Raw genomic sequence first — 18,468 nt, 5'->3', positions numbered from 1 at the left:
GAAAACGATTCACTCTTTTCGCCTTCTCTTTCTATTTGTCCTACCTAATCCCTGCTCTTGACATTTGGTGAATTCCTTTCTTGTCTTTTTTTCCTGCAGGAGAGCTGTAGAAAGTGCCATGTCCAGTGGAAGCAGCACGTGGGGAAGACGTGCGAGCAGGTCCTGGAGAGGGACGAGATCCGCATGAGGGTGCTCTTGTAAGTGGTCCTGCAGAAACAAACTGAGACTCCACCAGACTCCTTTATCAACACACCACCATTTAGCCCGGCTATGCTAATGATCTGCAGAGGACATATGAGTCTCTCATACACAGATTTCTACTTCCTTTGATGGGATTACGAGAAGCTTTGTGGTCATTATTTTAGCTCCGGGAATCTTAAACTCTAAAACATTGCACACGTGCTGAATATTAAAAAAGTACAAATTTAATTTGTCCTGTTAAGACCAAGCAGCCCACGCTTATTTCACAGCCTTTTGAAACTCCCACCAGGTTGTCTTTGTTCCCATTCAGTCCATCTCTTTTTCATTTATTCAATTTATCTCATCAAAAACATATTAGAACCAGTTCCATGCTCAGGCTCCCAGAAATCACCATCAGGGTACATTTGACATGACAAAGAATACATTTAATCATAGTAAATCATAAACAACCGGGCTCCTAATTATCCACAGCGTTTTCTATCCATGAACCCATTTTTTGTCTCAGGCCCCGTTTTTATTTTCTCGCTGTCCCCTGTACTCCTCAGTCAGAGAGGATGCTGGGTAAACAGCTCAGTTTCCCGGACAACAGTCGGGGGAAGCGGAGTGGCCGGCTGTTTCCTGTGGCCCAGAAGGCCCGCAAGCAGTGCTTCCTGTTTTGCATCCGTACACAGATCTTCTCACTTCCTGGTGCTGAAAGAGACAGGAAGTGGCCTGGTAGAAGGATCAGTGGAGCAGCTCTGAGCAGCACCACTGACCCGATGGTTTTAACAGGACGTAACTAAAAGTGTCTAAAAATCACAACGGCAACTTCAGACCAAGACCAAGAACTGGGAGAGGCCTCAGAAGAGAGTACAGAAACAATCAAACATCAAATCTATTAAAAAAAAAATATATATAGATATAGATATAGATATATATACTAAAAGCGCCATTTTAAGCTGCATAAGAGGTAATGATAAAATCGCACACAGCAAAAGACTTCTATTTTAATTCCAAAGGCCAAGGGAACTTTATCAGGATGCATAGTATCTGGATCCATGAAATAAAAATAAACATCTGCCTGGCTCTATGGGAATTTAACATAGGGGTGGACTTACTTATGCCCCCTGTATTTTAAGGAAGAACATTTATTTATTTACGATACATTATTCATTCACAAAGAAAATTGGTGTCCTTAAAGGTTGGATTTTTCCTCATTTTTTTTAATTAAGGCATTAAGATCAATTTGCAAATGATATGATTTTTTTTATTCCTCTTTATAGTCAACTTTAGCATGGGTGTCCTAATTTTTTCACATGACTGTACATAAGAGTGACATGACACTGTCATGACCGTGTCATAAACATTATAAACAAGTTATTAACGTTTATGACATAGTGTCATGTCACTCTCATGTAGATACCTTCAAGTGAAGTCTTACTAATTTCTCTTACTCCCCTGTTCATCACTTTGTCTCACTCTCTGTCCACGTGCTGCAGCGAGGAGCGCATGACGGCAGCTCGGGTGAGGAAGTGCGTCAAGTGCGGGACGGGCCTGGTCAAGTCGGAGGGCTGCAACCGGATGTCGTGCCGCTGCGGCAGCTTCATGTGCTACCTCTGCAGAGAGCCCATCACCGGCTACAACCACTTCTGCCAGCACGCCCGCTCTCCTGGCGCTCCCTGCCGACACTGCCGCAAGTGCTCCCTCTGGACCGACCCCACGGTAGTTTCTCAGACAGGGCCTTCGCCTGAGCTTTTGTTTTAAAGAGAACTGTTTCTTTCGTCTGGCCTGGTTTTGTCAAAATTGTAGCAGGAAGCACTTATGTGACACCAGCTCTTTGGTTTTCTTTCTGTAAAGCTAATTCCCCCCAATGTAGTACAAATAGATTTGATGTTTCAAAATGACTGTTTCTGTCAGATCGTTTATAGATCTCGATGTTTCCGACTGCACTTGAAGGCAGCTTGATTTCACGGACAAAGAGAAAAGAGACTAGCGAGACACATCGACTGTGATTTGTTGTTGCAGGAAAGTTTTGGCTGTTAAAAACATTTGTTGAGGCAGCGACGTGGATGTATTGAGAGAATGTGCAGCGACAGAGGCAGCGATGTTTCCCATTTACTGTACAGGACTCGAGAAACAGCGACAAGCCTGATCCACGGTTACATGATTAGGCCCCACAGCGAAGGGTTGCACGATATTGACAAAATGTGATATTGCGATGTCGATTAGGAATACTGCAATATACATATTCATTTTGATGTTTTTAAACATATGTAAAATTACAAAAGTTACGGGAAAACGCATCAAAGTAGATTCATAACAAATTAAACAAGTTTTCTTACAACCCAAGGTTTATTCCAACTGACGGTCATATTGAACTGGTCCAACATGAATAAATCAATAAGGACCATGTCTACAGAACAGGACACGTTTACTGGTTGGACAGTATAAAATATATAAATAAATAAAGACAACAGGACATGTTGTACTGGTTGGACAGTATAAAATATATAAATAAATAAAGACAACAGGACACAACTTTTGTTTTGCTATTCTGATTCGTTGCGTTTCTCCCTAAGTTGGGCGTCTTCGGATTTACTTCCTTACTTAAGTGTCTGTTCATTCTGTCATTTGGCCACTAACTTTAGCCGGGACACATTCAGCTCATTATTCATTCATATTTCTTTTAGCCCTCACAAACGTGTTCATTAACTCCCCTTCGCTTCAACCCTGACCATCTGACTCGGTGGTATCCCACGGTGACCTGGCCGCAGCATCCCTGGCGAACAGGAGCAACGATTAGTCCCCGAGCAGTTAATGAGCTGGAGCCGCTCCAGCAGCTCTAGAGAGGCACCAGAGCTGGCCAAGAGCTGCTCTCCAAGTGCATTGCCAAGAAATGTATAAATACTGGTAACCTGAGGGCTGGTGGAGGGCTGGTGAAAGGGGGCCGGCTGCCTTCTTATTATTTAAAGGTTTTTCCTCGTCAAGAATGAAAGTGAAGGAAGTTCTGACTAAACGAATACACACCGTTCACCGGCTTTATTTTCACTTCACCCAAAGGTTTAATTTACAGGCGAGAGAAAAGGCGAGGCACAAACTAGTACAACCGGTGTTGGTCATCTTACTTTAAAAAAGTAATTAGTTACAAATTACTTCTCCCAAAAAGTAATTGAGTTAGTAACTCAGTTACCACATTGTACAAGTAATTAGTTACTCAGCAAAGTAACTGACGTTATTTTTTATGTTCTATAATGCTATTACGTTAACATCTTTAACGTCAAAGATGTTGCTGAAACGGAAAATCGAGCATTGCTTGTTTTAACGGAGTGGTTCCGTCTCCTTCCTGGAGCTCATGCTAGCTGCATTTTTATATCCCGCTGGTTTATCTAATGACAAACTGCAGTCCCACCCTCCACCGTAGCTCTGAGCTCCCTCCCCCCCCTCCACACTACTACGTTTACGCCTCGCGTCCACACTACTCCGGCGTTTCCGAGCCCCGTAAACAAAGACGTTTTTGAAACGCCGCTGACCCCTTTTTGGTTTTAAATTGCCGCGGTCGCATCCTAGTGTGGACGGGCATAAATGGAGCCCCTTTGGAAAGGACGGCGCTGACGCCAGCGTTTGCCTCGTGATTGGGTCTCATCAGTCATTACGCGTCCTTCCCTGATTCGTCACGCCCCTATCACATGACCCTTTCCCGGAAAAAAAACAAGCCACTGACTACCAGTGGTTATTTTAACATGGATAGCGACTTACAGGCATTGCCGACCTCACTGTCGATGCTAGCAGCTGTTTGTGCAGTTCAATTCTGTATTTTATACTTTATAAAACCCAAGCCTGCTGCTAAACAAGTGCTATGTCGGTGGCTTAAGCTTGTGTTTATACTTGTGCATTACAAGGTTAAGTCGTGGCTACTGTATGAAGATCACAACATGTCTTTTGAGTTGTCCCATTGCGAATACCAACAACTTCTGTGTGTTTGTTTCTGCAGCAAGATGATGAGCGAATCATTCAGGAGATCCAGAAGAAAGGAGAGGAAGAGCTGAATAAGAAGAGTGCAGGTCAGTACTGACAGTCACTTATTCCGTCGGAGCTGTTGCAACTATTTATTATTGCTCAGTGATTCAACCCCCGGTGACATTTCGTAAACTGTTCCTTTCTTCAGACCGATGTGGAAATGTGACGAATTCTGTTTCCCGGCAGAGAAATGTAGCACTGCAGCAACATGATTCTTCCACTCTGCTGCTTCCCCTTTGTCTGTCTAAACATTTATTTATTCAGTTATTAAGTTATTAAGTTGGCTGCTGTTTACACCATAAACCGGCAGCGGTTGCAGGAGTGTTTCCTGTGTTTTGGTCGGTCTGAATGTGTTTGTGTAAAGTATGCGGGACAGGCGAGGGGTTCAATTCAAACCTCCAGGAAGTCTGACAACATTTAAAGGTCCCATGGCATGAAAATTTCACTTTTTAACATTAATATGAGTTCCCCCAGCCTGCCTATGGTCCCCCAGTGGCTAGAAATGGTGATAGGTGTAAACCGAGCCCTGGGTATCCTGCTCTGCCTTTGAGAAAATGAAAGCTCAGATGAGCCGATCTGGAATCTTCTCCTTATGAGGAGCAAGGTTACCTCCCCTTTCTCTGCTTTGCCCGCCCAGAGAATTTGGTCCACCCATGAGAGAGAGAGAGACATCATGGCTTTCAAATGAGCAAAGTGGCAGTTGGTCAAGGCCACACCCCACCCTCCACCTTGCCCCCCCCCTCTCCTCCTCAATAGCTACAGACACAGAAATGGCACATCCTAAGGAAAGCTCATTGTGGGACTGGCTTTAGTGGCTGTAATTATGGGAAAGAGACTTCAGATACAGTATTAGGGGACCACTAAGGTCTATATAAAAGAGACTTTAAATACAGTATTAGGGGACCACTAAGGTCTATATAAAAGAGACTTCAGATACAGTATTAGGGGACCACTAAGGCCTATATAAAAGAGACTTCAGATACAGTATTAGGGGGCCACTAAGGCCTATATAAAAGAGGGCCACTAAGGGGGCCACTAAGGCCTATATAAAAGAGACTTCAGATACAGTATTAGGGGACCACTAAGGTCTATATAAAAGCATCCAAAGAGCACCATGTCATGGGACCTTTAAACTTGCTGTAAAACCGGACAGAAAGATCTGGTTCATCCATAACTTCCCTTTATTTTATTTTATTTCTTCTCTCAGATAATTCAGGAAAGAGGGTCGGCCCTCCCCCGGAGCCCATTATCGACGCCAAGCGGCCGTGTGTGGGTCCGCCCCCCGAAAACCCGCAGAACCCGAACCCGAACCCGGCGGCCCCTCCTCACCCGCAGGCGGTACAGGCTCCCCTGTTCGTGCCTCCACGCGGCCCCCGCTACCCTCCGGCTCCGCCTCAGGGCAGGATGTATGTCCTTCCCCAGATGCCCCCGGCCCTCTATGTGCCCCCCCTACAGCACCTGCCCCCCCTGAACAATAACAACAACAACAACAACCACAACCACCACCCTCCTCCTCCTCCAATTAACCCTCATCACCAAAATATGGACATGATGGACATGCCCATGCACTACGGACCCCCGCACCGCTACTACAGACGCTTTTAACGTACGCTCTGTGACGAGTTGTGTTAACCGCGGTGCGATCAGCTCATCCTCAGACACACACACACACACACACACACACACACACACACACACACACACACACACACACACACACACACGCTCGCTCGCTCTCAACAGTTCTACTTTTCATTTCTGTGCTGTTTTTTGAGATGTTATTTTGTATCTTTCAGTGTGCATCACTGTTTTCTACTCCTCTCTATCCTTTTTCCTAGTTTGCGTGCTCATGCAGATTTCGGACATTCTTCTGAGTTGATCTGATGAAACGCGCCGAAATGAAAAGTGCATCTGTGGAACGAGAGCCACACATTTAGACACTTTGCCTTCTCCCGCTGAACTTGGGACTTCAATAATGAAGCAAAACGCTACGTTACATGTTCCTTTTATTCATCTTTTTTTCTGTTTGGGGGTTGAACTGATGAACGGTTTAGAATCTTGAGACAATTTATTTCCAGTTTATACATATATTTTTGAGTACATAATTGAAAATAAAACCAGTTAGCATTCCCTTCTGTAACTTTTGTGCAACAGGTGTGAGACCACACAGTTTTCTAATAAAGTTGTATGTTCGCATTGTCTTGAGTTTCTGGTTCATAAAAGTTTCAGTTTTTTTTATAAAAAGCAAGATACAGTGATTTTTCTCTTCTTACCACCTTTCTGCCTGTCTCTCTCTCAGTCATACCGTTTAGTCTGTCTCTCCCCCTCCTCCCTCGTCTCCTGCAGAAAAAAGGGGCTGACTCATTAAAACTGAGCCCTCAGGCTGTGCACCAATCACATGACAGAGCAGCTGCTTTCAGCCAATCATGGCATAGTGACAGCCGGGCTTTGTGATGTTGCCGAGAGGGGACTTCTTTGTTCAGCCAAGTGTGCTGCGAGTGTGACAAATCACTTTGCTGCTATACACACACACACACACACACTTACAGACTCCTGTTTCTGCATGCAGACTATAAAAGTAGCACAGCAAACCCCCGTTATAGCCCTGGGGTCCTAATGGTTTTAGTCATGGGTGGTATAAGACAGACTGTGTTTTCTATGAGCCAGAAGTAGACTTTAATCAGATTCAGCATCTTCTGACACCAGCCAAGCCGTCATGAATGAAATGATGTGGGTTATATTTAACAAAGACACACAAGGACATGTAGGGGCCTTCATAGTCCATTAGAATATGAATGGTAGAGTTGCAGTGGTTTATTACTGTCTATGTCTATAGTGTTTTGAGATAGCAGAAAATATAGACTCAAATTAAATTAAGTTGTTATATATATATATATATATATATATTTATTTTTTTAAGATTATTTTTTTGGCCATCTTAGATACAGAGAGAGTAGTGTGGAGCTGATAGCGTTAGTTAGATTTGTATCATCTCATTTGGCAATGGCTTGAATTACGTGATGGTCAGAGGCTCACCAAATGCATTAGAATTTTTTCTGTGGGAGACATCATAGTGGTAGTTGTTATTGGTTGATATTTCAGCCTGGATCAAAGAGGTGTACCAACAGATGGACAGACATCATTTGAGCCACACTGCTAGCATGGCTCAAAGAAGAGAATATAGCTATCCTGACTTTTAGTCCTCTAAGAACACTGGCTCCTACACTTCCCATAATTCAATACAATTTTGTCTTTCATTAGACCCTCCCTGCCTGTTAATCACCAATGTTTGTCAAGCTCTATGTCTGCATTTAACACAAGCTTTCTGTTGAAAAATTCAAGTTTCCATGTAAACCCAAGCAGAGATAACTTACACTTTTTTATGACATCACTATGACATCAGACTTGACCATACAGTCTATGGACTTGACAGAGCTCTGTTGACATTAGTGTCAGCTGTTTGTTTTTACAGGCTGGCATGGTGTGTGTGTGTGTGTGTGTGTGTGTGTGTGTGTGTGTGTGTGTGTGTGTGTGTGTGAGACTCCCATGACTCAGCTGTGACCCTTCACCCCGAATGTCACTGGCTGCCACTCTTCAGCCTGGATCCATGAAAACAACCTTTCTTTCTCATCAAACCATAGTATACGTGTTTTATTCTTTTCTAGTCCTTGAACACACCCCAGGGCCCTCCAGACGAGCGTGTGGGTCACGGATTACAGTTGGATAGCATTACAGAGTATTAATCTGCTAATGACTCATTTAATTCCAAGAACAAAGGACTGGCGTGACGTGAAAAGGCTCAACATAAGAGACTTCTGGCGATGCTGCGCTGTCACTCATGAACAGTTGAAGTCTGAAATGAAAATGAATATGCAGCTAGATGGGAAGTTACAAGCTCACTAGAGGAAGGTGTAAATGCAGACTGTAAGGACTGAAAACTAGTTCAAACTTTTTCCATTGCATTTTACAATCTTAAATCCTCCTATCTGACTATGAGGAGGCTGCATGTCTGCTGTTGCATTGCTACGGGTATTTATGGCACACAGAGGATGATTCCTAATGACTGGAGAGAAAAAAATATTCATCTTCTTATATATATATTCTACGGTTTATGAGTAAATACCTGCAAAATGAATGACAGCTTCAGCTGTACTTAGTGTTTAGTAGGGGAGTGTTTCTATGTCCCCAGGGTCCTATGTTCCCCAGCTATCCTCTCAATATGACTGAGAAGACAAGATTAAGAAGACATTTCAGAGGTTTTATGTTTTTCCCCTACTCTGTAAACCCAGATCTAGTTGTAATTAATCTTTTTAGTGGTCACTACTTATTCTTTCATGTTTTGTTAAAAAAACAAAAACATATTCATTACTAAACCACATTAGTTGCTTGTAATAATCAGCTTAAGTATGCAGTGCACACATATTAACTAAGGATGTTAAAGGTGCTGTAGGTAGGATTGTGAAGATCTAGGACTTAGCCAAAACATTTGAACATCGACTTCTCGGTCCCTCCCCCACTTTCTGCTAAAGCCCAAAATGGTCTCCTAAGCCCCTCCCACCACATGGAAGAGTGAATGAGTGTGCCTGAGAAGTGATTGACAGCAGTTAGACACCCCCCCTCTCAGTAATCATTAACTCTGCCTCCTGAGTGAAGCTTTTCTTGCAGAACAATACATTGAAGAAAGTCGATGTTTAATCTATGTTGCTATATATCAGTTATGTGGAACTAATGTATGGAATATATTGTTCTCAAAGCTAGATTGTCATAAAGGAAAAACAATGTTTATATAATTGAATTATTTCTTCAGTAGTGATAACTACCCTAATGTTTTATATTTTTCTGTTTCTTTGCATGTTTAAAGCTATAGTGTGTAATTTCTGTCTCCCCATGACAAATTCTTGATTTATGGTCATGCGGAGGCTCCACGCAGAGCTTTCGCCGTAGCCTACGTAAGTGGCCTGATGTTTATACTTGTGCGCTGGTGTGTGTGTCAAGCTGGCATGTGTGTGTGTGTGTGTGTGTGTAATAAGTACAAAAAATAGTAATAAGTACAAGAAAAAAACAATTTTATTGTAATACAATACAACATGATCTAAGAAAATGTTAAATATTTACAAAAGTGCACTGAATCAGTACAAGGGTGCAAATGTTCAGTCTTGCTGCTGTCTGCTCTCATACAGCATCGTGTGCACATTAAACATGACATCAGACCTCCGGCCCTCTGGCACCCTCCGTAGCAGATCAGCCACTGTCAAATGCCAAAATCTGCTGCACTCGTCGCCGGTGTCCTGCATCAGCTTCTCTTGGAGGTCCATCCGGCGTTCGTCTAGCCGCGCCATCTGCTTTAGCAGCCAGTCCTCCAGGTTCCTCTTCCGTTTGGACCCCACTCGGGACACAGGTGACTCGGGTAGCATTGAAGCTGGGGACCTACACACAGCAGGCACAGGTGGTGGTTGGGTAGACAATGGCTGGGCAGGTGAGGCTGGTGGCTGGGGGGGCACGGAGTCGGAATCAGAGGATGTTGTTGAGGTCTGTTCCTGTGAAACATAGCGCTGTATACTGCTACCTATAGACATGTCTCTACAGTCTTATTAGGAGTTAAACATAGTGCTGTATACTGCTACCTATAGACATGTCTCTACAGTCTTATTAGGAGTTAAACATAGTGCTGTATACTGCTACCTATAGACATGTCTCTACAGTCTTATTAGGAGTTAAACATAGTGCTGTATACTGCTACCTATAGACATGTCTCTACAGTCTTATTAGGAGTTAAACATAGTGCTGTATACTGCTACCTATAGACATGTCTCTACAGTCTTATTAGGAGTTAAATACCGCCTCATTAGTTATTTTGGAGCTTGTGCAGCTGAGACTGACAGGCTAGAGACGCTCGGTTGCTATATGACAACAACGGCTTTAAGCCGAGTCTTGAGCAGAAAGCAGAGCAGTAGCCTAACGTTAACGTTAATCAAAAAATAATTTTCATGTATCAAACTGTGAAATATATTTGTGTAATATGTCAATAACTGGGTGAATAGAATCCTAAATGTTACTAAAAATGTTACAAAAATCCATCTTTTCTCCGACTCGTAGTACTGTGTGACAAAAAGAACGCAACCACACCTGCGGTTATTCGTTTTCCGACATGGATGTGACGTCACACTCGAGCTACTAGTCGCGATTACAAGACAAAAAGAACGCACCATTACATTTTTGGAGCGGTGCACGTCAGGCTACGGCGAAGGGTCCGGCGTAGACGCAGAGGGGTCTGCGGGGGTCTGCGGGGGGTACACCGTTGATTTGACGCATCCACATGATACAAGCCTTCCGTGATCGCCCACCATCCCCACTCCTCCTTTCTTACAGTTTTTTTTTCCAATTATTAAACCACAATTTTGCAAACTAGGCTGGTTTTATTCAAAATACTTCAGACAATTCTCAAAACCACACACCCAAACTGCAAAATACCTCATATATATATCCTGCAAAATGAAGCACTGCAACCAAAACTACATATAGCATTATCAAAATCTAACTTTTGCTCCAAATGGCCCACACTTCATTCATATTTCCAGATTTTTGTCTAACCAACTTCACACTGTTGGGCATAATGAAAAGCACTCTGATCTTTAGTATCCTTTGCCATAATACTAAAATAGCTCAAATTTTAGAAAATTCTTCAGATTGTTCACATGCACAGAAATATTTGCAGATACACGTGCTGTTGAAACATTTATTTTTCACCAAACAAGTCAGTGCAACATATGCACAGCAGATATATTTACATTGGACTGAGCAAAAATATGCTCACAAAAAAAACTGAAAAAGAAAATTGCAGAAAAAATATATAGAAAAAAAGGTGCTCACCTGTGGTCTTTTCATAGTGCTTACTTCCTGATTGAAGTGGTAACAATGAACCATTGAGGTGTTTGGCCTCATATATTGGCCAATTAGCCCATGTAGTGTAATTTTGAATGGCAAATGTGTGACTTTATGTCAGATTGTTGTGTCTTATGCAGAGAACTGTGTTCTGTGCATTTAAAAAGTGCCTTTTTGAATTGTAAAATGTGTGTAAAGCAGAAAATGTGTTTAGACTTTTGGAGATTTGAAAAGAGGTTGTGCTTTCTGTGTGTCAGTTTAAATAACTGTGCTATGGATGTCTTTTTATTGTGATAGCATTTGGAAAAAAAACTGTAATACATCCATGAGGAGGACACGGAGGATTAAAAAAAACCTGATGGACTCTTCAGAAGAGGTCATTATCTTCACTCGGTTATCTGCACGTTTACTATTGATTTTTAAGTAATGACTTCTAATGTAAATTTGATTTGTCTACTGTATCAACTTACCGCTCAGTGTTAATACAACTTGACCTGTTCAGTTTCACCTCGTGTAAAAACTTAAGTCGGTTTAAGGCAACGGGTTTCCACGCAAATGTCTAGTAAAGTCAACTAATTCAGGATAACAGTGTAGCTCAAATGTTCAGTGTGTGTTTCCCTGCGTCAATATGTTGTAATTATCCACCTACAGCGTATAGCCTACTGATCTTATACTGCTTGAAACCTAAATTTGCAGGCAAAACAGTTTTTTTGACTTTTTAAATATATATCTCCACAGTGGAAGAACAGATTTTTATCATTTAAACTGCATTTGAAACGTCCATATCCCTTCGTTCTTTTACAACTTCAACTGCTAAGCTAGCCCTTACCAATCTATCTATCTATATAACACAACATATATATTGCACTATAAAATATACTATGATAGAGGATTTTATCCATATCGCCCACACCTTATGTTATGTTACAACTTATGTTGTTTTTCTACTGTTGGTCTTTCCTTTCAGCTCTGTTATTTGATTGTATGTCTTTCATGCGGGAAGTAAAGCACCTTTGTGTCATTGTGTATGAAATGTGCCTTATCTGTAAAATAACACTGTTCCCTATTCAAAACACTGGATTCAATGAATTTGCCCTTTCTGAATAGCTGGTGTGGAGCTGATGCTCTGAATGGGTTTTAGGTTTGATGAGATCGATCCGAGATGCATTTCTCTCTGCAGTCCTGAAAACGTGAACCAGACATGACACGGATATCTCCGGGGACACCTGAGAGGGACAAACGCCACCTCTGCTGCAGCTTCCTGTCTGGGACTGTAAGAGTACAATGTGTCCACACACACACACACACACACACACACACACACACACACAGGACATGCATGCTAGCCTTTTTGACTATATAGCTTGAGCTGCAACTAACATTTCTAGCGATTCATTTCAGTTTTGATTGCGTTAGGTATTTCTTTTTGTTTTCATCATCTAAATGCCGGTCTATAAAATGTCAGAAAAGAGTTGAAATGTCCCAGAGCTCAAGCTTCTTCTTCAAATTCCTTGTTTTTGTTTGACCAGCAGTCCAAAACACACACACACACACACACACACACTATTTGCAATCTTGGATTTTTGCTGACGACCTTATCTTGAGAAAATTCAAAATGACTCCCCCTCCCCCCCCCCATTTGTGCTCTCAGCTCTCTCCTCCTCAGTATTTAAAATTCCAGTATGAAAAAACAAACACAACCCACGTCTTCAGTCTGACTTTGTGAGTAATGGATCGTCCAAATTCACCCCGCGGTCACTCATACAACTCATCCATTAGGAGTCAAGAGCATTTACGACACTGGTGCAGCTCTCTGAGTCACTCCTGCTACACAGTATGTCTGGATGTCTTTTTTCTGTCTCTCTCCACTTTATCTTTGCATTGTAACGTCTGCTTGACCCTCTCATCACATTTCTAGGATGGCGTTGAAGGTGAGAGAAGTGAGAAACTATTGGGGGCAGTAGACGGTGTCATGCTGCTGTAAGCGGTCCACCTCGAAGGCATACACATCGCTTCATCGCAGACCATCCAAGGCCCTGTTTGTAAAACACACACACACACACACACACACACACACGCAATAACCATTCAGGACTTGCATTTGAAAGCCCCCTGCTGCCTCGTCCACCGGGACCACTGGTGTCTGGCAGCATTTGCTCCCCAGACGGTTTTTGCTGCTCCACCTCCGCTGGCACTGTTTGTGTCTGTTATTGTTTGTGTGTATCTTTAATGAGTGTGTATATTTTTAATGAGTGTGTGTTTTTACAGCTGTGCCGCTTAGTATACAGCTTCTCACACAGTCTTTGTAGGATGTTTTGCCGACTACTGTAGATAAACACTAATGAGTCATACTCTTACACTAGTTAGTCATTTTTTTGGATTTGTGTGTTTCGCACAATTCATGACTCTCCCACACAACTAACTCTCACTGGAGCTGCAAAAAAGCCGAAACAAACGCTGAACAATTCTCATGCTTGCTGTTGCAGCTATAAAGGCGTCATTCTTATCACTTTTAAAGGAATACGCCACCGTTTGTTGAAATAGTTCTTATCACGGTCTACCCTGGCTGTAGATAGGTGGGCCAACACATTTCTTGTCTCAGTGCAAGTAATTAGTTTGTTTTTTTGTCTTTTGTTGGCTCACTTTTACTCACAACATGCTAACCAGCAACATAGGATTCCATTCACTACGCTAAGCTAACTAGCTGCCGGTGTTGCACCGGACTAAAACGATGCATGCACAAAAAATGCGTTGGTCCACCTATCTACAGCTAGGGGAGACCGTGATGAGCCCTATTTCAACAAATGGTGGCGTATCCCTTTAAGTTGAATTGATTTCCTGACCCTGCGAACCCTCAAACCCTTTAACAATGAAGACTTTATCATCCTTAGCTTCACTGTTCTGACTGAAAAGCAATAATCTGACATCTGGATCACCAATAAAATCCTAATAAGGCTCATCTGGCTCCCAAATTGTCATTGTGAGCCTTGTTAATGGTTTATGTTAGCATGCAGCTCAAAGCACCACTGTCCCTAAATACAGCCCAACAGCGCTGCTGGCATTTCCAAGGGGAATGAGTTGCAATAATTGGCTACATGTGGCTTATTTCTGAAGGTGTAGACATGACTACACAACATACAGCAGATGTGGACGTATGCCAAACGTGCCCCCTCTCTGACTCTAATCTCATAGCCATATTGAGTCAGCCATGCTTTTCATCCTGCGCAGACCCATGTTGCTCCTTCACATCCCCTAAAGAGATTAGTGACTGACCCAGTGGCCCACTGCCTCACTGCCCGGCCACGTGAGCGATGGGAAAACACGGATGGACGTAGATTTGATTAGTGCGAGGAGAGCCGGTAGATAAAAGGTGGAAGAGACAGTAAATACACACACACACACACACACACACACACACACACACACACACACACACACACACACACACACCCATCCTCTGCAGTCGAGTAGATGGGAGGAAAATATAAGGAGGGATTGGGAGTAGTTCAGCAGTTTGGCCTTGTGCTGTTTCCTCAATGATGAGGTCTTTTCTGATCAAAGGCAGACGCCCCCAGCCCTCCTCCTCCTCCTCCTGCTCCTCATCCTAACCCCCCCAAGCTCTGTACATCCACACACACACACACACTCCAACCACACAAGCCTCACTAGGCCTCAGTCAGCCCGCATTTTGGATGTAATGAAGGTTTTTGACATTTCTGGCCCTGACGACGCCACCACACACTCACTCGCCTCTATGATTCAGACCTCTCAGCTTCGGGCAGCTGCTGTTCCCATGGCAACAAGGCGGTCGGTTGAGATGTAGAAGGACTCGTATGTGGGTGGAGACGGCGGCCATTTCGCACACAGCCTCTGCTCCCTCCCTCCCTCAAACCATCCCCTTCCCTTCCCTCTCTTGTGTTCATTTGTTCAGAGAGAGAGAGAGAGAGAGAGAGAGAGAGAGAGGGCCAACCAGCCAGCTCTGCCTGCAGCCTAACACTTTACCCACAAACCACTGCACACCCATTTCTGGGATCTGGGTCACATTGTGAGTGACTCATCTTTTCAGGGATAAATTGTTCAAAAGAGGGAGAATGGGAAAAAAGGGAGAGATCAGAGGGAAAGAAAAAAAAGAAGAAAAAAGTATGAGGGATTGATGGGAGGATGGTTAAAGCAGGCAGAGAGAGAGAGAGAGAGAAAGAGAGAGAGAAAGAGCGAGAGAAGGGGAGAAAGATTAGATGGGAAGGTGGACATGAGGCAGCAGAAGCAGAGATTAGGCGTAGGGGTGGTGTGTGTTTGTTTTGCCATGTTGGGTGTTCCTCTGGGATCTGCAAGCCTGACGAGGCTGGTGGGGGGTGGATTAGAGACCCGCTCTGGAGGCTCCATCATTACATTACCGTTACCACCCTGAATGGTTTTCGTGCGTGTGTGTGTGTGTGTGCCTTTAGAGACGGTTGCCCTTTCTCTGCACTTGAATAAATGTTTCAAGACAAAGGCTCTATTCAGGAGAAAGGGAAAAAAATTGTGTTTCCATATATGTGTGTGTGTGTGTGTGTGTGTGTGTATGTGTAACTGGGACAGCACATGGAGCCGCTGTGGTCAGAAACTGGCAGGAGGCCAGGTGTGAAGCACTGTGATTATGTGAGCAACGAGCAGGACAAGAAGAGGCTGTGGTTTTCAGAACTATGCTGGTTGATCTATGCCCATCATATTGTTTTGTAGGTAGAAAATCATCATGTGAAAAGAAACCAGAGTTTAGCCTAAGATCCTGAACCTCTTCTGCCTCACGGACCCTCAGCAGTGTGCGTCAAGCCCGGCTTAAACTCACTTCAGTGATCTCCTTGTCATGTCAAAATTAAAGGAAAACTTGCACAATTATGACAAAATATTTGTAATTTTCTAGTTGAGTTTGCTGAACGCCTCCCCGAAAAGCGATTTTGCATTTAAGCATTAGCAACCATAAGCACGGCAGGTATCATGCTTTACATTTCTCCGCGTTGAAGCATTGTATGAAGATTTGGAATGGTCTTTTCCTTTTCTAAAAAATAAAAAAGATCTAAAGTGCGAGGAACGGCATATTTTTGTAGGCCGGCCTGGTTCACCCGACTAGAAGCCGGTGTTTGATACCTCTGCTCTACACTGCAATACATGAACGATGCCTTTGTCTTTAATTTAATGTCTTCAGATAATCGGAGGATGCTAACTATTTGCCTGCATGTAGCAATATTATGTATGTAGCCATCAAACATAAAATTAAGACCTTGTTAAAGAATTTTCGTTATAAAACTGGATAGTTAAAAAGAAAAAAGTTGGTAGAGCAGGCGCCCATGTGTAGAGGTTCAAGGGACTTATGCTGCATTCATGCCACCTCGGAATAACAGGCCCCGCCCCCCTGGTTAGGTTGTTTTTCCGACTGGTAGCGTTCACATGGTCGGATGCGTGTTCTTCTTCTTCCGTTATATTGGGCGTTTGGCATAACAACTTGTTGCATGACTGCCACCAACGGTTGGCCGTAGCCGAGAGCATCAGGTGGTGAAAACATGGAGGCCACAATAACAAAAGATTTTCTGCTGTTTTCGTATGCGAGCATCCAAACAGCACATCGCCAGGTGTGTGTTTGTGTTATCTGCAGGACAACCAATGGGAAAGGACACGGATGTGTTGTTTTTTATATAAATAGGCCTATTTATGAATAATTTGAAACATATGTCTGTGCATGTTTCTTGGCAGAGGCATTTGTCCACAATAAACAGTTTGTTATCATTGAAATATGTTCAGTGAACCAAAGTCGCCTCCATTAAACGTCAGTTGTCAACAACGCGTCACCAACTGGGGAACTCGGGTATCAAAATCCAGCCCGAGTTTCCCACAGGACGTTTTCACTCAGAAAAACGCAGCATTGCGTCAATGCTTCGATGACCCACTTGGTCGGATCGAGCCTTTCATTCACCATAAAAGAACTCCTCTTAACCCGGTAAGTTTACCAGAGAGACCTGCAGTCACTCTGAGAGTCCTGGCATCACGTTGTCGGCCAACTCGTTCAGGCCTCCTGTTTCCACTTTAAAAAAAAAAAAGAAAAAAAGAACCATGTGCGACCTCTGCTCACGTGCTATAAATCGGGCGCGCCGTCATTTTGACGCCACCTTGGATGTGTCTAGTATATAGGAGCCTTTACTCCTCGGCGCGGCGGGCCAGGGTTTGGCTCTGACCTGTGGCCCTTTGCTGCATATCATTCCCCCTCTCTCTCCCCTTTCATGTGTTCGGCTTTCCGGTCAAAAATAAAGGCCGAAAATGCCCCAAAACATAATCTTAAAATAAAAAACCTCAAAAGCTGGCAATGGAGTTTTCATCTGCTAATAAGCTGAATTAGCTAGAGCTTATAAACTCGTTCGAGCAAACAAACAACCATTATGTGAGTGGACAACTTTTTCAACTAAATATGAACACTGAGTTTAATAAAAGTAACAATCATCAATAATGGACAAAAAGAAAGAATGAAAGAGACATGTAGCATTCCAAATCCCTGTTTTATTGGTCGTTGGATTTCAGGTGAACCAATGGCACGAGAGAGGTTAATCCACAATATCAAAACAAAAAAATTATATAAAATAATAATACAAAAAGAAGTTCCAGTTATACAAAGATGTGGATTTTTTTAAATCTTTTTATTTTCCTACTGCCCAAAAACTCAAGAGTAAGGCACAGTCATTACCACATGTTTAACCTTCCACATCAGTTTGTCTAAGCCTTGGTCTTGGTTACCTTGGAGACGCAGGCTTTTCCGAGGACAACCGCTCCTTTTATTCACTCGATATTCCCAAACGCTCGAAACTTCGCAGAGAAAATTGGTCGGACTTGCTGAGGAGTCGGCTACAATCATGTATCATTTCACGGAGCTACAATGATTGGTTTTCCATACTGATGCTCACACCAGAGGAATGCTTGAGGATGAGGATGATGATGATGATAGATGGAAGAGCCCAATAATTCCCAGTGCCAAGATCATCTCTGCTGTATTATAAAAAGCAGTAGACAGAAACCAATGCTTGTGTTATGGAGAAAGCTGAAGGGTGTAGAGTCAGAGAGGGCAGGACCCCTAGGCGCATTGTGCTAAAACGACTGCATAACAGACATTTCATTTAAATAGACGACAAATTTAAAGTCTGCTTCTTTTCTCTTTTTTCCAAACATATGCCGTCTCCAAAAAAAAAAAAAAAAAAAAAAAATCTATCTCATTGTAAAGGCTGCCAAGATACTTTTCAAAGCTCAGACAGAAATTAAAACTAAAGAAGAAGCAGATTTAGGTTATTAAGGGCACTCTTTCAGCCCCTTCGGTTATATGGCAAAGCTCTCAAGTGCAGGGGCAGGGACGCAGCACGTAATCGCCATCTG

General features: G+C 43.0%; 1 protein-coding gene across 1 annotated transcript in view; it reads left to right on the top strand.

The window, feature by feature from the left end:
* rnf216 (ring finger protein 216) overlaps nucleotides 1-6,402 on the top strand; it is a 27,124-nt gene extending 20,722 nt beyond the window's left edge. The window contains exons 14-17 of the mRNA XM_028599907.1: nucleotides 100-197; nucleotides 1,680-1,902; nucleotides 4,172-4,241; nucleotides 5,405-6,402. Coding sequence (XP_028455708.1) covers nucleotides 100-197; nucleotides 1,680-1,902; nucleotides 4,172-4,241; nucleotides 5,405-5,802 — 789 coding nt within the window. The 3' untranslated portion in view covers nucleotides 5,803-6,402. The remainder of the gene's footprint in view (nucleotides 1-99; nucleotides 198-1,679; nucleotides 1,903-4,171; nucleotides 4,242-5,404) is intronic.
* The last annotated feature ends 12,066 nt before the right edge of the window (nucleotides 6,403-18,468 follow it).

The sequence above is a fragment of the Perca flavescens genome, chromosome 15 (genome assembly GCF_004354835.1).
Source record: "Perca flavescens isolate YP-PL-M2 chromosome 15, PFLA_1.0, whole genome shotgun sequence".
Lineage (NCBI taxonomy): Eukaryota > Metazoa > Chordata > Actinopteri > Perciformes > Percidae > Perca > Perca flavescens.
Note: the sequence above shows the minus strand (reverse complement) of the source record. Positions and strands in the feature narration are given on the sequence as shown.